The sequence below is a fragment of the Megascapheus bottae genome, chromosome 35 (assembly GCF_031878675.1).
Source record: "Megascapheus bottae isolate mThoBot1 chromosome 35, mThoBot2.hap1, whole genome shotgun sequence".
Lineage (NCBI taxonomy): Eukaryota > Metazoa > Chordata > Mammalia > Rodentia > Geomyidae > Megascapheus > Megascapheus bottae.
The window spans coordinates 1,472,916-1,495,674 of record NC_143543.1 but is presented as its reverse complement, the minus strand read 5'-3'; the positions used below and the strand labels follow the sequence as shown (position 1 = coordinate 1,495,674).

General features: G+C 42.9%; 1 protein-coding gene across 6 annotated transcripts in view; it reads right to left on the bottom strand.

Moving 5' to 3' along the window:
- The window catches only part of LOC150042477 (solute carrier organic anion transporter family member 1B3-like), a 31,162-nt gene extending 8,644 nt beyond the window's left edge, over positions 1 to 22,518 (bottom strand). Inside the window, exons 1-10 of one of the 6 annotated variants that reach the window (XM_090324536.1) lie at positions 22,405 to 22,518; positions 19,574 to 19,673; positions 15,748 to 15,884; positions 8,741 to 8,882; positions 6,474 to 6,606; positions 4,630 to 4,751; positions 3,191 to 3,340; positions 2,543 to 2,641; positions 1,367 to 1,597; positions 220 to 384 (exon numbers count right to left, since the gene is read on the bottom strand). In XM_090324536.1, coding sequence (XP_090180662.1) covers positions 220 to 384; positions 1,367 to 1,597; positions 2,543 to 2,641; positions 3,191 to 3,340; positions 4,630 to 4,751; positions 6,474 to 6,606; positions 8,741 to 8,882; positions 15,748 to 15,825 — 1,120 coding nt within the window. In that variant the 5' untranslated portion in view covers positions 15,826 to 15,884; positions 19,574 to 19,673; positions 22,405 to 22,518. Of the gene's footprint in view, positions 1 to 219; positions 385 to 1,366; positions 1,598 to 2,542; positions 2,642 to 3,190; positions 3,341 to 4,629; positions 4,752 to 6,473; positions 6,607 to 8,740; positions 8,883 to 15,747; positions 15,885 to 19,573; positions 19,674 to 20,491; positions 20,641 to 22,404 lie in introns of those variants that run through there. The other 5 variants (XM_090324540.1, XM_090324541.1, XM_090324542.1 and 2 more) reach the window with 5 other exon arrangements.
- Between the last annotated feature and the right edge of the window lie 241 nt (positions 22,519 to 22,759).

The window sequence follows — 22,759 nt, the reverse complement described above, 5'->3', positions numbered from 1 at the left end:
ACCTCCACATATCTCTAGGCTCAGAGGTGGGGTGTGGGCTAAATGCCGAAGGAAAGGCTAAGGCCAAATCCTCTCTATACCCACATGAGCACCATTTCAAGAGGCTGGAGGCAGAATGTGCAGGCATTTTCCCCCGGAAATGTAAAAGTCACGGCCTCATGCCATCCCCACTGGGTGGGACAGAAGCGATCTGGCAAAGGGAGTGGGGGCAGATCTCACCCAACAAGAAGTTGGTGTGCGAGGACGGCTGGCCGTACTGCTGCTCGATGTACTTGAAGACGTAGGAGAAAGAGCCAATGAAGGTGCTCAGATGTAGCAGTGACATGATCAGATACAGAACGTACAGCTTGTTGGAGAGAATGCTCTTCATGGATGTTAAGAAGCCTACAAATGATAGAAGCACGAGGTCACGAGGGAGATCACCCCTGGCTGACCACGTGTGGCCGTCCACCCTGGCTGTCCACTCCTGGCTGACCACATGTGGCTGTCTACTCCTGGCTGTCCACTCCTGGATGACCACGTGTGGCCATTCACTGTGGCTGTCCACTCCTGGATGACCATGTGTGGCCATTCACTGTGGCTGTCCACTCCTGGCTGTCCACTCCTGGATGACCATGTGTGGCTGTCCACTTTTGGCTGTCCACTCCTGGCTGACCACATGTGCCCATTCACCCTGGCTGTCCACTCCTGGATGACCATGTGTGGCTGTCCACTCCTGGATGACCACGTGTGATTGTCCACTCTTGGCTGTCCACATGTGGCTGTCCACTCCTGGCTGACCACGTGTGGCCACCCACCCTTGCTGTCCACTACTAACTGACCATGTGTGGCTGTCAACTCCTGGCTGACCACGTGTGGCCACCCACCCTGGCTGTCCACTCCTGGATGACCACTCCTGGATGACCACGTGTGGCCATTCACCATGGCTGTGCACTTCTAGCTGTCCACTCCTGACTGACCACGTATGGCTGTCCACTCCTGACTGTCCACGTGTGGCTGTCCACTCCTGGCTGACCACGTGTGGCCATCCACCCTGGCTGCCCACTCCTAGCTGACCACGTGTGGCTGTCCACTCCTGGCTGACCACGCGTGGCCGTCCACCCTGGCCGTCCACTCCTAGCTGACCACGTGTGGCTGTCCACTCCTGGCTGACCACGTGTGGCCGTCCACCCTGGCCGTCCACTCCTAGCTGACCACGTGTGGCCATCCACTCCTAGCTGCCCACTCCTGGCTGACCACGTGTGGCCTCCACCCTGGCTGTCCACTCCTAGCTGACCACATGTGGCTGTCCACTCCTAGCTGCCTACTCCTGGCTGACCACGTGTGGCTGTCCACCCTTGGCTGCCCCCTCCACCGAGGTCCTCACCACTCAGCGGGGAGGGCGCGTGCTGTTCCTGGTCGGTGAGGTGTGCTTGCAGCCCGGCCTCCTCCTTGCGCACCGAGCCGGAGTCCTTCTCCGAGGCCTGCGGGTCGTTGGGGTTCTTGGGCAGGAAGAAGAAGGGGATGGCCGAGAGGAAGGACAGGAGGGCTGACACCAGGAAGCCCAGCCACCAGGCCCCCACCCAGCGCGCGTCCTTGGGGTTGATGCGGACGGTCTCTGCGGGAAGGGGAGGGGGGAACGGTATTGATCACGATTGCTTGTGATATTGGCAATGATCATTAGCCGTTGGGGGACAGGACTGACCACTCTAAGAATAGTGGGTGACCGTAAGCAGGGGAACAGCATCCGGCAAGGTGACAAAGTGTGGGTGAGGGTGATGATGGTGATAACAGTGGTAATCAATGTCAGCATCGATCACACGGTCTCGGGGAGGCCGAGTCCGGGGGTGACCTTGCTAAGGATGTCTCGTGGTGACCGTATTGACGAGGGCTGCGTCTGGGAACAATGCCCGGCACGTTTGCAACCAATATCGATAACGATGGTTTATTGATTATGGATAATGCTCCTTATCCACATGGATAATGCTACGTGTGGGGACAGGATTGGTCATGCTAAGTTTGGGGACACTATTGCTAAGGTCACAAGAGTGATAATGATCACAAGACGGATCATGATACATCTGGGATCAATATGGATACGGATTGTCCAGGATATGGATCATTGTCCATATTGACAATGCGACATTTGGACACAATTACGGACAATGCTAACAATATTGATTAGGACAAGTTTGGGAACAATTACACTGATAATGGTAAGTTTGGGAACAGTATGGAAAATGCTACCTTTGGGGATATTATTGATCATGAATACAATATTGCCAAAGGTGCATTTGGGATCGATATTGATGCACTGGGGAACAATACTGATAATGACTGTTTCTCCCCACTGGCTATATAGTGAACTCTATAGTTCATCCATCTTAAGATCAATTATTTGCAGGGGGGGGAGGGTGTGGGTGGGGGCTCTCTTTTCTTTCTTACTGATTTGGTACCTTTCCTGGGGCTTGAGCTCAGGGCCTCAGGCCACTTATCCCACCTGACCTACAGTACCACTTCCACCTTTCCCTTCCAGAAGTTTCCTTGTCTGGTTTGTACTTACTCAGGTCCACGAAGCCGATATCCACATACAATCGGGAAAACACAGACGACATAATGAACCCCAGGATTGGACCTATCATTGCGATGGCTTGCAAGCAACCTGAGGGCGTGATCACACCAGGTGGTCAGAGTTAGCAAGCAGACAGAGGGAGCTGCTAGCCTGGCTCTGTGGTTCTGAGATCTGAACTCAGGGCCTGGGCGCTGTCCCTGAGCTTCTTTCCCTCCAGGCTGGCGCTCTACCACCTGAGCCACAGCTCCACGTCTGGTTTTCTGGTGATTCATTGGAGATCAGAGTCTCATGGATTTTCCTTCCCAGGCTGGCTTTGAACTGTGATCCTCAGATCTGGTTGGTCTTGCCTGCAGCCAGCTTGAAACACAATCAATATGGTTCCCCCCATGTAGCCAGGACTACGGGCAGATGCCAGACTACCCAAATCTCTCCTTCTCAAATCGCCAGTATTCCAGGTGGAAAGTGCAATGTTATGCCTGGGTTCTCTAATATATATATATAGTAAAAAGCATCCAGTGCCTTTCTCTAAATAACTTCTCCTGGGTAAAAGAGTTAATTTGGTAGTGCAATTATTTCAGGGCTAGATACCACCCCCCCCCAAGAAAGGAATGGTTCAAGGTCATGTTCTCTGTGCTTTACCTAAGTAAACAGAAGAATTGCCTCCTTTAGAAAAGTCATCCATGTAAGATATTCCCAGAGGCATGATGGGAGTCTCCCCCACTCCTCGCAGCATGTTTCCCAGAAGTACATAGAGCCAGTAATAACCTTCAGACCCTTTGTCACAGCCTGCTAAGAAAAGAGCTTCATTTTAAACAACAGCGGCAATCCCGGGCTTGTTCTTATGTGACAAGGAGTCCTCTTCCAACAAAGCTGGCAACCAGAGGAAAACACAGAGAGCACGTCCAAGGAGAAAGGGATCACTGTCTGAAAACAAAGAAAGAAGGGAGAGAGACAGAGAGGGAGGGAAGAAAAAAGAACAATCTAAAGAAAGAAGGACAGAAAGGAAGAAGAAAAGAGAGAGAAGAAAGAAGGAAGAAAAGAAAAAGGAAGGCAAGAAAGAACGAGAGAGAAGGAAAGAAAGAAGGAAGGAAAGAAAGAGGAAAAGGAAAAAGGAAGGCAGGAGAGAAACAAAAAAGGGAAGAAAGAAAGAATGAAGGAAAGAAGGAAGGAAGGAGGGAAAGGACAGAACAAAATAAAGAAGAAGAAAAAGAAGGAAGGAAAGAGAGAAAGAAGGAAAAGAAAGAGGAAGGAAGGAAAGAAAAAACAGGAAAGAAGGAAAGGGAAGGAAGGAGGGAAGGAGGGAGGGAAGGAAAGAGAAAGAAGGAAACAAAAATGAAGGAATTCATTATTCGACATATGAAACAGTCACTCCTCTGTACAACACTTTAATGGTAACAATAAGCGTACACACACACACACACACACACTCGACATAAAGCTAGCCACAGCATTTGAAATTCCGCCATACGGAGACAGTAATTTCTAACGTCTTAAGTGTGTCTGCCACTTTTGGGGTATTCAGAAACACATGGAGAATATCTTATTCGAGGAGTTGTGGACTCACACGCCCAGTTCATATTTGAATCTGCTTTAACTGTGACCACTGCATAATGATCCCATCTGTTGGTCTCTGTGGAGTCTTTGGGCTAGGTTTTAACAACAGGGTAAGGTGCTGTGGAATAACAATTTTATAGTGAATTTAATCAGCCTTTTGTGTTTGTGTGCCCCGGTCCTGGGACTTTTAACTCCAGGCTCAAGGCTGGTGGCCACACCTCCACTTCCAGCAGTTTTCTGAGTCTAGTGGGGATGACAAGTCTCTTGAATTTTCCTGTCCAGGCTGGCTTTGAACCGAGATCCTCAGATCTCAGCCTCCTGAGTAGCTGGGACGACAGGCGGGAGCCAGCAGTGCTTGGCTGTTTTTCTAAAATTCATTTTCCTATCTGCCAGCTGGTGTGTGTGTGTGTGTGTGTGTGTGTGTGTGTGTGTGTGTGTATCTATTATATATGTCTATTTCACCATCAGTCCACAGAGGTGTGACCCCATTTGGAAGTTATGGAAGATGGGGTGCTGTCACTCACCCTCCTTACCCTTCCCCAGGATTTCAGGTGAGGCCTCGGACAGTGGCAGGGTCTGGTTGACCGAGCAGGTTGGGATGATGCTTTTCAGAGGGTTGCTGGAGATCTCAGTCGAGTACCTGTACCTGCAAGAGCCATGATTAGACCAAAAGGGTTGCTTGTCTGGGATTTGTGTTTCCCCCAGGAACACAGCACCCCCTCCTTCCCCCAGCCCTGTCCTCCCAAATAGCCCCCCCCACTCTTTCCCTGAGGGCCCACCACCCCCACTGTGTCCCCTTGCTGGCCTGTAGTTTGTTTATTTGTTTCTTTTTTGGAGAGGATATCAGTGAAGAAAGACATGGTTCTGCAAAACCTGTTATCTAGTTTTTAAAAAATAAATTATGGTTATCTTTAAGTAGTTATCCAAAGGAGATGCCATTCGGTCAAGCAGCACATGGATGCATATGCATATTCCCCTTTCCAACATCTCTCCCCTCCCTCTTCTTCATTATGTAGCATGGGCACTGGATTCTTGATTCTACACACCCCTCTCCCACTGGCCCCGCCCCTCCCGTGGCCCCACCCCTCCCTGTGACCGCTCCCACTCTCATTGGCCACTCTCTACTCAGTGCCCCGCCCCTTGACCACGCCCCTCCCCTGGCCCCACCCCTTCCTTTCAAGTACGATTTTCCCTGGTATTTATTTTGTTGACTGTTGAGTTAGCCCTAATGAGGTGTTATGTGGCTTGAGTTCTCCACATTGCGGTTAATAAACACACAATGTACGTTTGGATACCAACCCCAGACTGTATATTGAGATATGTCAACATTAATTCTAAGGTCCATGTGGGCATCCTTGGCCTGACTTTTTTAACATGACTTTTTCTTCCCCCCTGCTCCCCCCCGCCTCCCCCCCAGGTCTTTCCATGTCTTTGCAAACGCTGCTATGAAACCTCAAGACAGCCTTGCTGCCTTCCGGCTCAAACTTCAACAAGTTCTAATCCACTTGAACATGCCATCATAACCAAACAGGATGCACCCAAATGAGGATCCTATAAAATACCAATCGAGTCTAAAGTTCTAAGTGGCGTGTGATGATCCTTGCTTTAAGAAAATGAAACTTCAAAAAAAAATCAGACATAATCTGTGATTCTTTGGGCCTTACTGGGGTTGAACCCAGGGCCTGCCTAAGCTGGCATTCTACCCCTACAACCACACCTCCACGTTGGGTTTTTGGTGGTTCATTGGAGATCAGAGTCTCATGGACTTTCCTGCCCAGGCTGGCTTTGAACCATGATCCTCAGATCTCAGCTTCCTGAGTAGCTGGGTTGACAGGCGAGAGTCACCGATGGCTGACCTTGGTGAATGTCCATTTTGAATATTAGAGGCCATGGCTTATAGGTGATTGTGATTTAAAGCACTCAGCGTCTCCAATCACTCAGAATGGGGGAGTTTCAGAGGCTAACGATGCAGCTTAGGCTCTAGTCATTTCCTTGTGAACAGCAAAAGGAAGGGATAGATACAAAGGATGGGAATAAATCAAGAGAGAAGCCAGACTCGGGTGTCTCAGGGCTGTCATCCCAGCTACTCAGGAAGCTGAGATCTGAGAAAAATCACAGTTCAAAGCCAGCCTGGGCAGGAAAGTGCGTGTGACACTTATCTCTCCAGTGAACCACCAGCAAACCAGCAGTGGAGTTGTGGCTCACGTGGTAGAGCACCAGTGTGGTGTCGAAAAAGGGTTAACGACAGGGCCACTCGGGCCCTGAAGTCAAGAATCAGGACTGGTAACACAGAAAGATAAAACTTGAATGAACAGATAAATTCAGGTCTGTGATTCACGTGCCAAGAAATCATTCCCGAACAACTTACCGGCCCATGAGGAAATGTGGCAGAACAATTACTAAACTTCCAGTGCCCATGATTAAGGAGCCAATACCAATCAGCTTTGGTCGGTGGAGTTTTGCTCCGAAGTAACTTACAAAGACAATAACAAATAAATTTCCTAGAGAGAGAGCGAGCGAGAGAGAGAGAGAGCGCACAATTATAAGCAGAGGAGTCAATGAAATACTGGCTGCCTCTTATTGTGTGGCAAACCAAAGACCCCCCACCCCAGGGCAGATACCAAAGGAGTGAGCAGGAAGTAGGGTAGCCGATATTTTTCTCCACATTCTGTCATTTGATTGAGAGGGGAAAACCTCATGTATAAGCAACGCATGCTTGGAAGGTTCCATGGCTTGAACCATACACAACTAGAGTTGGCGCTGCCCACACAAAACACTTTGAACTACTTGGCAATATTCGGGAAATGGAATTTTCCTGATGAATGCCGAGTTGACTGGATGGAACTGACCTGGCCAAAAAATTAAAGGAGAAAAAACTTCTTGATCGGAGGGAAATGTATGTATTAATGCATTCATGTACCTTGTGATGCTTTCAGTGGTTCATATATAATGGTCATAATACTTAGAGCCAGAAAGAGGAGGAGGAAGGGGAGGAGGAGGAAGAGGAGGGAGGAGAAGGAGGAGGAGGAGGGGGAAAGGGGAGGAGGAGGAAGAAGAAGAAGAAGAAAAAGAAGAAGAAGAGGAGGAGGAGGAGGAGGAGGAAGAAGAAGAAGGAGAGGGAGAGGGAGAGGGAGAGGGAGAGGGAGAAGGAGAAGAAGGAGGAGGAGGAGGAGAAGGAGGAGGAGGAAAAAGGGGAAAGGGGAGGAGGAGGAAGAGGAAGAGAAAGAGGAAGAAGAGAAGAAGCTATGTCACCTGCCTTTAAAAACATACTAGTAATTTAAAAAATTAAAAGACAGAGATATCATTACCACAGAAAAGGGAGACTGTGATTAGGAGTTTTAGAAAGTTTTCCCAGAAGAAAAAACTGCTTGATTCAATATTGAATATGAATGATTTCAAGAATTGAGAGGGGGAGAATTTCCAGGTGGAGTGAGTCAGCCTTCAAGTCAGGCACACGTCGCGTTTTGTGGATACAAATAACCACACCATGACTGTAACTTTTTAAAAAATTTACTTTTAATTTAATTTACTTTTGAGGGTATTATTTCCTTAAAAAAATTTTTTTTGAGGCTATACTTCCAAAAATCTGAAGGTAAAAGTGGAAGTCATGAGGTTTAGAGGCAAGCAAAGAAATCAGTGCTACCTAAAATGCTCGTTAAGCCACCAGAAAACCAGAAGTGGAGCTGTGGCTCAAGTGGTAGAGCACCAGCCTTGAGCAAAAAAAAAAAAAAAAAAAAAAAGGCAAAACTTGTAGGAAATATTTGCAATCTATATGACAATATGACAGACATAATTTTAGGGCTTCTCTCCAAATAATTTTTAAAAAGCAAAGCACAAAGAGGAAACGAGCTATCATTTAGACAATAAAAAAAGAATAATTTTGATTAATCTTGATCTAATTAACCTTAATCATTAAGCTTCGGTAATATAGAAGGTCCTAAAGCTTAAAGGGAAATGACAAATCAGTATCTTCAAGGAAGAAAGAAAGAAAGAGAGAGAGGGAGGGAAGAAGGGAGGGAGGGAAGGAAGGAAGGCGAGAAGGAGGGAGGGAGAAAGAGAGGGGAGGAGGGAAGGGGGAAGGGGAGAAGGGGGGAGGGAAGGAAGGAAGGTCACTTAATCTCCAAAGAGTGAATAAAATAAAGTAAAATAAAAAGAATCAAAACATCAGTTTGTTCCAAAGTTGTTTTTTTGCTCTTCAAAAACATAAGATTCCTGTTCTTTTTTTAAAAAAATAATTTGTTTTGAGTCTCAATATTTTTTCATCAAATTGTTTCATCTTGACTGAGGAAGGAAGATATAAAAAAAATCTTTAAAAAAAAATCAGAAAATTGGGAGGCAATGAACTTGGGACCAAGATCTGAATCTTTCAACACAATATCCAGGAACTGTTTGCCTGGACAATTTTATTGTCATTGTCCTTTGTTTGTTGCTGTTGGCTGTGACAAAGCACTCAGCAAAAACCCTTGCTCTCTTTGTGACACCCCAAAGTCATAATCCTGACCCCCAATCCCTCCCTCCTGCTACAAGGGACCCTAGTTTTTTTTTGGGGGGGGGGTGTTGAGCCACAGAGCATGCGTGGATTGCTTTTCTTTTCCACCCCTCCCAGCTGGTGATTCCAACAGGAATTGCCATTACCTAAATCGAATCCTCCATCCAGCAGTCCAGAGGTAGAAGAGGAGATCTCGAACCGCTTTTCTATTTGCGTGAGCGAGCTCTTCATAAGCACCCCACCCAGGGTCTTACAGATAAAAGAGAAGCCCAGGGCCGCCAGGAAGATCTCAGAGGGAGAACAAGAAGAGGCACCAGAAAAGAGAGAGATGGGTAAACATAGGACAAATACATATACATCACACATTTCTATAAATAAACAGTATGTAAGAATCTATACTATAATATAAATATAGATAGACATATAAATATGTCTATATAATATAGACATTCATATGAATATAAATGTAACAAAGATAGATAATATAAATATATACACACTGTAGAGCAATATAATATAACGTTGTTTATCAAATAACACATAACAAATATGATAAATGATAAAATATAATATATAACAGCATATAAATTGTATGCTAAATATGAGAAATACATAATACATAATAATATGGCATGTGAAATACGTAATAAATATGATAAATGCAAATAATGAAATAAAATATAACATGGCATATGAAATATCTACTAAATATAATCACATGTTAAATGCAAATAATGAAGTAAATACAATATAATAATAAAGTATACAAAACAATATATAATAAGTATGATAGATACATATATAAAATATATTTCTCTATAGTCTATATAATTACATTGATTTTTCTCGACCACAACTGACCCTTCCTAACTCTTGGGTAGTATCATCATTGTCTGGGTAAAGCCTGATTTTCTTTTCTCTTCTCTTCTTTTCTTTTTCTTTCTGGCATTTTATGCTTTCTTTAAGTAGTTGTCCAAAGGAACTGCCATTGAACAAAATCTTTGATGAACACTCCTCTTGATCCACCCCGCCCTCCCTTCCCACAATCTTCCCCTCTCCTTCCCTCTCCCTCCCCAGCCCCTGCTGGCTTCCTGCTGTTTTATTTTGCTGCACTTTGTCTTGGCCTTCTGAAGGAATTGCACTATTTGCTGGGCCCCCTTGCACCTACCGTATTTCACCTAATGCGCCTGCACACACTTTCTCACCCCACCCCACCTACCGACTTAGGAGTTTAGGAGCTAAAGTCTACTTCCACTTAGGAGGGGAAATTTGCCTCCTTTGTCTCTCTGGGCCTGCCTTCACTTTTGTTTCCAGGTCTTTCCCTTTCTTTACAAATGTTCCAGCACCCTACTTTCTAACAGAGGAACCAATGCATCCTTTTCTGCATCACTGACTGACTTGTAAAACGCTGCACAATATTCTCAGCCGGCTGTCACAGTGGGGTATTCATCACCTTTCAAGCTTAGGACCCAGGCCAGACACCCCCAGAAGAATCCTGCCTCCACACACAGCTGGAGAACACATCTGGAAGACCTCCAAGAGGGCAGAACTGGGGTGCCGCAGAACTGAGAGACCTTCATTCTTTTCCTTCTCACCAGCACCCACAGAAGACAGCAGGTTCAAGCTGCTCCGTTATGAAAAACGGACCCTACTGCGAGACTCAGGCTCGTGTGTTCCCCCAAATTTATATGTGGGAACCCCAATATTTTGAGATCTGGCACTGGGGATTTGGGAAGAGGTTATACCAAACACAGGGAAGGGAACCTTTTTTTTAAAAAAAATATTTATTGTAATTAATAAAAGGGTTACATGATATTTGCCAGATAGAAGGTGCATTAATTCACATACATTGATACTCTTTCACATGTCTTGGTAACCTTTTTCCAATAGGAAAAAAAAAAAGCGTGAGCTTGCTCCTGTCTATCTGTCTGTCTGTCTGTCCTGTGAAATATGGCTTTGCTCAATGCTGGTGGCTCCCTCCTGTCATCCTAGCTACTCAGGAGGCTGAGACCTGAGGATCATGATTCAAAGCCAGCCCAGGGGGAAGAAATGATAGTGTGACATTCTTATCTCCAATGAACCACCCACCCAAAAAGCTGAGTGGAGCCGTGGCTCAAGTGGTAGAACGCCAGCATTGGGTTTCTAACGCTCAGGGACACACAGGGCAGCCGTGGTCATCACAGGACCCTGAACTTGTGGGTGGGGATGGGAGGGAGAGAGCCAGGGAAGAAGGGACGCTGTCCCAACAGAAATATACTGATGACCTAACTTAGGAAGCAATCACCCTCTCCATATATCACCTTTATAATAACAATGGAAAAAATTATTTAAAAGGCTCAGGGACAGCGCTCAGGCCCCAGGCCATGCACCCCAAACCAACAGACATATAAATACCTAAAAATAAATAGAAATACATAGATAAAAATACCCAGCCACCAATCTGCAGGACTACAGAATAACACCAGGGGGCGTCACAGGGCTACAATTTGCTGTGGTCCTAGTGAAGCCAGGCTTCTGAGGCAGAGAAAATAGAAAACAGATGGGGGCGCGCGCGTACACACACACACACACACACACACACACACACACACACACACACACACACCCCCACACACACACCCCTATGAAGAACCAGAGTGAGCCATGGTAAAATGAGGTGCAGAGGAGAAGGGGCACAGGACCCAGAATTTATCTGAAGCAATAACAGCCCTAAGTTTCTCAAGTTCGAGGAAAGAAATGGACATTCAAAAAAAAAATGTAATGAATCTCAAATGTTAAGATAACTATAAAGAGGTTTGCCCTTGATACACCTTAGTCAAATGTCAAAGAGAAATAAACCTTTTAGGGATGCATAGATTATTATCTATTCCACCGGTGGTTTGGGGGGGGGGGCTTCTTTTTGTTTGTGGATCCTGGCCAGGCCGGAACCACCAGTCTCCAGTGAGACTGGAGACATTTTTCATGAAGGGATTTCAAAATGGCTGTGGCCCATTTTCAGTCATGGCATGGGTCTGCAAGGACTTTTGGCAGATGGGACTGATTTGGCCTGGAGACTCAGGTAAAGTCTGTGTTTAACCTGGGGCCGGGTCAAGTTTGTTTATTATGACAAGGGTTTTGGACATCAAAGTCAGATGGCTTTTCCATGTCACATGGACAGTTTTGAGTAAGTCCGTGAACTTAGTTGAATCTCTCTTGATTGGTACAACTGGCATTCATTGTGCAACGACAATATGGCAGCTTTTTGACTAAGCTACAGAGCCAAAGACAAGCAGAGGGGTCAAAAGACAGAAAAGGAAGAAGACATGAAAACAAATGGCCAAAAAGAATCACCTCGTTAGAGCCACTGACAATGGAATATTATAGACCGAATTCTCCATTTGCTGTAAGTTTAAAATGTGACGTAAACAAAAGCATTATTTTCCTTATTAGTGCAGCTCTGAGGGGTTTGTTAAAAATAGACGTAGTACTATTTGAGCTAAGTCTTTTGGAGATAATAAATGTCAAGTTCTTTTGTTTTGTTTTGCTAGTCCTGGGGCTTGAACTCAGGGCCTGAGCACTGTCCTTGAGCTTTCTCAAGGCTAGAGCTCTACCATTTGAGCCACAGCACCACTTCTGGCTTCTTCTACGTATGGGGTACCGAGGAATCGAACCCGGGTCTTCATGCATGCTAGGCAAGCACTCTACCACTAGACCATGCTCCCTGCCCTAAAGAAGTAATAGTGAGTGGCACTGACGAGAGTAGGGTGGAAGGTTATTTGCACAATGGAAAGCATTATTTCCAGAGCTAAAGCATGAAGATAATATTCTAGAGGATGGGTGCTGGGATCTCACGCCTGTCATCCCAGCTACTCAGGAGGCTGAGAGAAGAAAGAAGGAAGAAGAGAGAAGGGAGAAAGGAGAAGGAGGAGAGGGAGGAGAAGGAGGAGGAAGAGGAGGAGGAGGAGGAGGAGGAAGAGGAGGAGGAGGAGGAGGAAGAGGAGGAGGAGGAGGAGGAGGAGGAAGAGGAGGAGGAGGAGGAGGAGGAGGAGGCAGGGGAATATAAAAGCAGTGAAGTCTTTCATGTTAAAGTAACAGTGGCTGGACAAAGTTGGTTTGCTTGTTTGTTCCTGTTGTCTGTGTGTCGCTCCTCCTGTCTGTGCTTTCTCATGTGCCCCGCTTTCCCCCATTCTCTTGCATGCTCTCCATCCTGGCTCACCCTTTGGTGGCCATGCAGCTGTCATGGCACAAGCCCCCCCCCATGGTTTCCCCACTGGAAACTGTTTGATGGGCAGAGGCAGAGGCTGACCGCTGACGTCCACACCAAAGGCTGAGAGCAGCCTTGCCTTTGACTCAGTCTCTCTGGGTCTGAGGGGGGAGTTTCACCGGCTCAGGGCTGAAGCCCAGGGCCAGAAGCCCGGCCTGAGGCTGAGATGCAACACGAGGGCCTGTGTGCCATGTCCTCAAGGCCTTCTCATGGGAAATATCAGAGTGAGCTCTGAACTCGTGCCCAGTGAGAACAGCCCAAGAGAAGAGACAGGGCCAGGGCAGCCGACACCCCTGGGGTGCAAAGTGTAAGACATGCTATGTCGTATATAGTTATACATAAATAATATATATGATATATGTAATATCTAATACAAGGTTATATGATACATAACAGGTACCACACATAGGTGATACATGTGACATGTGACATGTATACATGTGATACATATATGTCATTTATTATGTATCATATGTCATCTCATATATATATATTTATATGTCATCTCATATATATACCATGCCATCACCTATACAGTGTAGACTATACACAATATATAATATACATGATGTATATCACACGTATGGTATTATGTTATATATGCTGTATATATTATATATACTATGGTCTATATAGACTGGCAATCTGTACTATCTATATTGAATATGTATGATCAGTACATCTTCCACATAGACCATATATGATACATTAATAGCATATATAATATATAGCATCTATTTTGTACATATCATTTTACATAAAGTAAATTTTCCACTTGTTTTATTATTTGCTTTTGCTTTTATTTTCCTTTGGTATTATTCTTCCTTAAATAGATACCTGTATATAAACAAATGTAATCACCTCCTTAAATTTATCTATTTGCTTAAATAAACTCATATTTTGGGGGTGGGGGAGGGAAATAGAGACAAAAACATGAGAAGGGATATCAATGTGTGAGAAGTAATGGACCTACTATCAGGTAAATGTCACTGTAACCCCTCTATACATTACCCCGACAATACAAAAATTTTAAAAACTGATATATAAATACATGTATTATATTATTTATGTAAGTAAATATATTTAAAGTAAATCTATTTATAAATATGTTCAAATTAAATTTATTCCCTTAAATACATACATAAACTTATTTTTCCTTAAATAAATATAAACTAATATAGTTAAATATGTTTATTATTTCAATAAATACTTTTGATTTAAATTTATTTCACTCAATAAATATATGCATTTCCTTGAATAAATACATATTAACTATTTATTTCTCCTTAAATTTCCTAAATAAATAAATATATATCAATGTAATTCCTGAAATGTATTTATTCCTTTAGATAGATATATTCTAATTAAACTTATTTATACATATATTTAAATTTAAATTAAATATCCCCTTAAATAAATTTCCTTAAATAAATATGTATACTTGCTTATGTGTATTTAGGGAAAAAATATTAGCAAATGAACATACATAATCAAGCAAGTTGAAACTATGACCTATGCAATACGACAGACTAAATGCAACCTATGGGGGTAAAATCGAGAGAAGGGAAGTTAGGAAAACAAAGCTGGGATTTTTATTGATAAAGTGCCTCAGAGCTCACGCCAGCTACTCAGGAGGCTGAGATCTGAGGATCGCGGTTCAAACCCAGTCTTGATAGGAAAGTCTATGACACTCTTATCTCTCCAAGAAACCATCAGAAAACCAGAAGTGGATCTGTGGTTCAAGTGGTAGAGCACCAACTTTGAGTGAGCAAGCTCAGGGACAGCACCCAGACCCTGAGTTCAAGTCCCAGGATTGACCAAACAGACAGACAAACAAGGGATTGTGGTAGGGATTAAATCCATGAACAGAAACAAAGTACTGGTCCAGAAAAGTGCTAAATAAATGATAGCTGCGTGTGTTGTTTTCCTGCTGTTTACTGGAGAAGGCAGGCAGTAATCAGTTATACACAGAGCTCTCTGCTTATCCCTCACGCTAGCTTTTCCTGTAAACATCTCAAAGAAATGTACGAGCCACTGAAATCTTGATACACCATACAGTATCTCCCCAAAGCAGAAAGCAGCCAACTTTATTAACCAATACTTTAAAATGCTATTCAAATATTTCATCAGAATCGCTTTTATCAGAAATTTTGAAATGCAAATACCACTTCTATTTGATCCTTGAACAAACTTTCTTTTCTTTTTTTTTTTGCCAGTCCTAGGACTTGAACTCAGGGCCTGAGCACTGTCCTTAGGCTTTCTCAAGGCTCTACCACTTGAGCTACAGCACCACTTCTGGCTTTTTCTGTATATGTGGTATCGAGGAATTGAACCCAGGGCTTTATGCATGCTTGGCAAGCGCTCTTCCACTAGGCCAAACTCCCTGTCCCTGAACAAAGCTTATAGAACTTTTTGGTGGTTTTCTGTCCCATTGGAAAATAAGCTCTGTGGTTTTTATTCTGCTGGATCCAAGTTAATTATGGAGAAAATATTGGTGAAAATATTCAAATATTGGTGAAAAGGTGGCTGTGATAGATTCCTTGATTCCCTCGAGACTTTATGGCATTTACAGGTTTTGTCTGGGGCTCAAGTTATTTTGGTTTTTGGGGGTTTTTTTGTTACTCTTTTTGGTTTTTCTCCTTGGGGTTTTAGCTTTTGTGCTCAAGGTTAGTTAGCTGGCACTCTACCACTTAAACCACAGCTCCACTTCTGGTTTTCTGGTGGTTCATTGGAGATGAGAATCCCATGGACTTTCCTGCCCAGGCTGGCTTTGAACCTGGGATCCTCAGATCTCAGCCTCCTGAATAGCTGGGATAACAGATGGAAGCCACCAGCATCCAGCTTTAATTGGTTTTGTTTTATAAATAAAGATCCCCTCTTTACTTATTTGAAAAATAATATTCATCTTACCTTGAATTGATCAAAGCATCTGTCTTTTCTTTTCCCTGGAGACTTTGTCTCTGCTGTTTTATTCTGATTATGATCCATAGTTGAAAACTGGTGTTATGAGTTCAGTTGCTTCCAAATACGTGGTTTGCAATAAGCACCTATCCAGGAGAAAACAAAGTATAATTCATTACATTTGAACACTATACAGTGCAGAAATAAGATAAACCATAGGTCGAAATCAACTGACCCATTGGTCTATCAGTACATTTTCTTCACAGCTTATTATGTTCCAAACACAAGGGGAGGTAGATGGTGAACAAAAATACAAACACAAAACAAAATAGAAAAAAAAAATTCTACTGGGTTCTAGCAAACCTTGGAGAGGTTACAAGTGAGCTAAGAGACAACATTTATGGAAACTTGAACTAAGTCCATAACATTAACAGAGTCATCCTTCAAATCATAAGAACAAAATATACATAAATTATAGACATTAAGAATTTATGTTCCCTATAGACCTAGATTACAAAATGTATGTGTGTGTTTAATTTGGTTTTTTTTTTTGATAATTTTACAAAGTGCCAGCATATGCCTTTCTCATGTATGGAAGATAGTTGTAGTAAGTTGGAAAAAATGATCACATCCTACCGTATTCATGGAAGGTTTATGTTATGTGTATTATTTATGGCTGCAGTGTGTGGTTGTTATATTCTGTGAAAATACTGGAAACACCAAATTAGCAAAGGCTGGAACACAGTTTCTAGGGCAAATAAACGGATAGAAGTTTCTGGCTATATGGACACCATATTTTCAGTGCTGAATCGGTCCATCAACTTCTCATAGGCACATTTCTATCAAAAGACATTGGGCCCAGTATATTGTCACATTTCCTGGACTCAGCAATTATTGAAGATTAAGAAAAAGTTATTCAACACATATGCATTAGAGGAGTGGACAGCACCTGGCCTTTAACTCAGCAACATGAAGCGCCCAAAATCATGCTGACATATTGGCTGAGAAGGTGGCCTAGTGGTAGAGTGCTTGCCTGGTATGCATGAAGCCCTGGGTTCGATTCCCACCCCCCACACAACATACACAGAAAAAGCCAGAAGTCATGCTGTAGCTCAAGTGATAGGAAAAAAAAAAAACGCTTAGGGACAATGTCCAGTTCAAACCTCAGGCCTGGCAAAAGAAAAATTAAAAAAACTGATGAAATAAATGCAGACATGCAGAAATCAATCAACTCAATAAAGATACCCAAAGTAGAACATCCAGGTAAGGTCTGTGCTCTGAAGGTGATTGATTAGAGAGCCAGATCTTGTGAAATCTCAGCCATGGTCGCGTGGCATGTGACCTTTCCCCCTATTTTGTGTGACTGTAACAAGCATGCCAGAGATCTGGCACCGCTACACTTCCGGAGTTGGGGCTTAGAAAGAACTCTTAGTGAGGAGGAAATTTCCAATAAGAGAATCTATGAAATCAACTTTATACATTATCTCTTCATTGTTCCACAAGTGCTTTTGACTGGCCCTAGAGATGACAAATCATATTAATTTTCTACATCTCTAATTATTTTTATTCACCTTGGTTAGTGAATAATGCCTAGATGACAACCTCAGAGGCTGTATCCTCAAGTGTGTCTAAACATGGGTGTGTATATGGCATCAATACACCTTACGTTAGCTACTCAGAAGGCTGAGGTCTGAGGAGAGCAGTTCAAAGGTAGCCTAGCAGAAAACGCCCTGAGACACCTATCTCCAATTAATCACCGAAAAATCTAGAAGTAGAGCTGTGGCTCTAAGTGGCAAAACAGGCAAGACTTTAGCCAAAAAAAAAAAGCTCAGGGAAACTGCCTAGTACCTGAATTCAAGCCTTAGAGCTGGCACACACACACACACACACACACACACACACACACACACTCCTTAAAAAGGGACATCTAACATGGACTCCATGTACCCTACCAGGTCTGGATTTCATTTGTAAAGTATTGATGAAAGCGGAGCTCGTGGGTGGAGTAAATGAATTGTTTTGGAAGAATGAAGTTGGATTTATCCTAGATTGTCAACCAGCCCTCGGCACATTCCATGACGTAGTTCCATGGGTGTCTCTTTCTATTTCATTGGCCAAGGTGGAAGAATTGGGTAGCCACATTTTAGCTCTTCATCTTTATAGATGAGTCGGAGTGATTTGCCAGCTGGGGATTCCTTCCCCCCCTGCCCCCGACCTCAAACATGTTCTTTCCTTGTTTGATCAAGCAAATATTTCTTGAAGGCTGGAAGGAAATGGTCCCCACAAATCCAGGCCTGGTTCAGATTTCAGTGGATTTATTTATTCCTGTTTCAAAGACCACTCCTTCCACACAGTGCAAAATGCACACTTCCCAGGTGAGCTTCTTCATTCCCCGCAATGAAAGCTGTAAGGTCCTAGTCTCCACTCTTGGTGTGTTGTCTCAAACTACACCCCCCTGCACAGCTGGCAGTCACCTCCTCCTGTCATGGTTCCATCTTCCATGGCAGGAGTTCCATCTAACCATGTCTGCATTTTCTCCACGTTTCCCCTCCTTTTGTGGAGATGACGAAGAGACATAGTTCTTCTAAACCCTGGGAGAAAATATTCCACACACACACACACACACACACACACACACACACACACACACACATGCGCGCATGCGCAGGAAAGATGGGAACATTCCCTCTCCTCCCCAACCCCCCCCACCTCTCTCCTCAGTTCCCATAAAGTGTTAAATTGCAACTCCTGACAACAAAGTACAAATTACAACATCTCACTAACCACACAGCCAGGTTTATCAGGATCGGTTGATTCACAAGCCAAAACGTCTCTGCTGTCTTTTCTTTTTGTGTTTTTGACCAATCCTGGGCTTAAACTCAGAGCCTGGGCACTGTCCTGAAGCTATCTCAAGGCTACTGCTCTACCACTTGAGCCACACACCATTTCTCATTTTTTTCTGTATATGTGGTACTGAGGAATCAAACCCAGGGCTTCGTACATGCTAGGCAAGCACTCTACCACTAGGCCAAACTCCTGGCCCCTGTGCTGTCTTTTTAAATTTTTATTCTTTGATTGTATTTTATTGTTGGGGTAATATAGAGAGAGGGGTTGTAGTTATACTTGTCAGGTACTGGGTACATTACTTCTTGAACACTGATACCCCTTCTCATGTTTTTTCTTGCACTTTCCCTCCTCCCACACCCTCCTAATCGGCTTACTTTTCCCCTTCCCTTTGCTATTTCAAATAAACACATGATATACAATACACCTGGTAACAAAGTCAGATACCTTAACAATGTGAGAGAAACCATAAGGGAGAAAAAGGAGAAAAGAAATAAGTGCACATAGTACATTAAGAACCACAATCACAAAGATAAAGCTCTTGTTTCCATATCCTGGAGTTCATTTCGCTTGGTCTCATCCCCTATGGCCATATGCACATAGCTTTTGAGCTCTTGGAATCCTCTGCTAGGAGAATCCTAGATGCATACTAATTTTTACCAATGAGGGAAACCATGAAACCTATGTTTCTTTGGGTCTGGCTTACTTCATGTAATAGCATTTTTTCCAAGTCTTTCCATTTCCTTACCAATGGGGTGAGGCCATTCTTTCTGATGGCATACACTGTCGTTTTAAAAGCACGATTTGGAGATGTACATTTATCTCCCTCTGAATGTATTCTTTGTGGCTTGGAAAGATGTGGCTATTTGGGAGACTGCAGAAGAATCTAAGGGATTTGGATACAGACTAGCTATTCTTCCCTCAAAATGGCAGCCAATTACTCCAGGGGGCTTGGGGTGGGATAGGGTGGGGTGTGGAAGTAGAGTCTTACCAGCCTCAGTTTACCTCTGCCAAGTTGTTTTCTTTTTCTTTGTTATTTCATGGGTCCCAGGAAAGCAGTATCAGGCAGATGACTTGGCATAAGCATGCAACTTTTAGAAATGAGGAGAAGAAAAGAAAAAAAACAATTCTGATTTCTTAAGTCTCCTTTGGCTCATATCTCACTTAGACAATACCAAAAGTATCACAGTTATCTTAGCCGCCTGATTTTTAAAAAATGATCATGTTTCCCCCCTGAAGTGGAGAAAGAAAATTCATCACAGAGCCCTGAGCTTATGCTGAGGAAACTGAGCAGTATTTTCTTGTTTCATTGGCAAGGAAAGGATGTAGAAAAAGAAATCTTTTGTATGTTTATTTCCCTCACTCTGAGCCAGATAATACAGATCCATTTTATTTAAGTAACTCAGATACATTTTATTTCTTCTCAGATGTGCCTATGAACTCTCTCCATCCTTCATTGTCCAGTGTAGATAATTTTTTTAAAAAAAATCAAAGAAACATTGTTACTCAACAATAATTTCACTGGACACAGCCGGAAGGGAAAGGAAAGATTCATTCTTCCTGACTTGTGAACTCTCACTTGTCTAAACAGTAACAGGAACAGAGTTTAAAATTCTATCCTTAACTTATAGTTCGATGAGTTTTTCTTCCCCCCACGAATTGTCTTTCTATTTTTATTTTTTTTTGTACTGAAAATCGAACCCTACTATACTTGCTGGGCAAGTACTTTGCCCCTGAGCTACCTCTCAAGCTGATGTTTTCTTAACAGTTAATAAAGGCTACAGAAGCTGGAAGCTGGAAGCATAAAATTTGTTCCATGTATCCTGACCCACCCTCATTTCCTTTGCAATTTCTTTGAAATACCTTACACAGAAAAGTGTAGAAAATCAGACAATTTTAAAGCTCTTACCTGGACTTGGAATCCTGCTGCCACTGCAATAAGATCCCCATTTGTTTGTTAAACAAAGTCCCTCTTTAAATAGTTGGGTTTTTTCCCCCCATTTTCTATCACTCTAATGATGATTAACTATCTTTACAGGTCGTTGTCCTAGTTAAATAGAGCAAACCTGTCTAGCAATTCTACCAAGATTTATCTTCCAAGATGATATGAACAATTTCTCAGAATGTGACCCAACGTTGTGTGTCGTGTGAAAATAATTACCTTTATTTCTACGAATAAGTCAACTGAATTCAACCGAATTGGTTTTATTTCAACTGAATTGGTTGAAGCAGCCTTTAGCTTTTCATTTCCCTTGCAAATAGAAGTCAACTATATCACCCAAGGTATTTAAAAGTCTCCTAAATAGAAAATAATTCAAGGAAAATTGCAAAAAAAAAAAAAAAAAACCCTGTGTCTACAGGTTATGTTTACATGAAAAAGATATACTATTTAACATACCCCCACCTGGTTTAGTTCATGGTTAGAATTCTGCTGTGAGAAGGATAAGGAGTAAGCTGGGCTCTGGTACTCACATCTGTAATCCCAGACAAGGGACACAGTTCGAAGCCAGCTTGGGCAGGAAAATCTGTGAGACTCTCTCCAATAAACTATGCAGAAAAATGCCAGAAGTAGAGCTGTGGCTCAAGTGGTAGAGTGCTAGCCCAGTACCCACAAGTGACACGAAGACCCAGTTACATTAAGACAACTTAAACCCAACCTTGAATGTAGTAGAGATTCTTTACATCAAACCAGAGGCAAGAATGGGTATATTGTTCCAATCAAATGTAAATAAAACTGGTGGTAGAGAAGGGTGGATCTTGAACCACATTATCTTTCTATTACAGGAGGAAATAAAGGAATAAGGGATAAAGTAGAATTAATTTATTCAATAACTCAGATCACTGCCTGCATGGGGCTTCTATTTGGAAAGTATATGAATGCAAATAAAATATAGACCCTTGTCCTGTATCTGTGTGTGTGTGTGTGTGTGTGTGTGTGTGTGTGTAAATTATTCTTTGTGACCAGTCTCACATGTTTAATTTCTTTTTGCCAGTCCTGGGGCTTGAACTCAGGGCCCTGTCCTTGGGCTTTCTCAAGGAAAGAGCTCTACCACTTGAGCCACAGCACCACTTCTGGCTTTTTCTGTGAATGTGGTACCCTGGAATCGAACCCAGGGCTTCATGCGTGCTAGGCAAACACTCTACCACTAAGCCATCTTCCCAGCCCTTACTAGTTCTTAAGGAATCTTAAGAGGAGGCTGGATAGGATAGAGGAAAAGAAAAAGCAGGCAATTTCAAGCAAATCAAAAGTCGATCAAAGGCCAAGAAATTTGGCCCTCCACCTTTTCTCCTAAACCTAAGTCTCCTTCAGGGTCTTTTCTTTTTAAATAAAAATAACGATCCAAATCAACACCATGGAAACTTTGGAAGAAGAGAGTTATGATTTAAAATAAATAAATTTAAATTAAAAAAAAAACAACAACCTGGGTGCTGATGGCTACTCAGAAGGGTGATATCTGAGGATCACGGTTCAAAGCCAGCCCAGGGAGGGAAGTGTGTTATATATATATATATATATATATATATATATAACATATATATAATATATGTTAACATATATTATATAACATTACATTATACTATTATACATCAGCATAATTATATTATTTTATGTACTGTAATCTTGCATATATTATATTAATAGTGCATATTCTATGATCACTATTGTAATAACATGTTACAATAATACAATAGTCTAATAAGTTTTGGGGCACCTCATCACAACTGTACAGAACACATTTTGTCATGCAGTGCAGAGAGTTTGTTTGTTCTCTTGCTTGGGCTCTGATCATCAAACATCCATCGAGATCAAGGCATACATACCAGTTTGTGCTGGATAAATACTTTCAAAGACTGAAGACAACCACATAAATGAGTGGAGAGAAACTTTTTTTGATTTCTGCCAGAGGTGAGTGTCTGCATTCCAGCATGCTTTTTGAGGCCAGGGAGAATGTCCTTCACTCTTTTATCCCGCCTCTCTAAGGAAGTGGGGTTCTTGGGGTGGGAGGGGTGGAAGGTGGGATGTGCTCACGGGAGGGGCTGGCCTTTCTCGATCGATCTTATGCTAACAGCCACAGATCGATAGACTTGTGAAATCTGCCCATCTATTAAGATCTGCTCTGATGAAATATGGTCATGATCTTTGAAGTCTGTAAAACTGACAAACCCACTTGCCTGC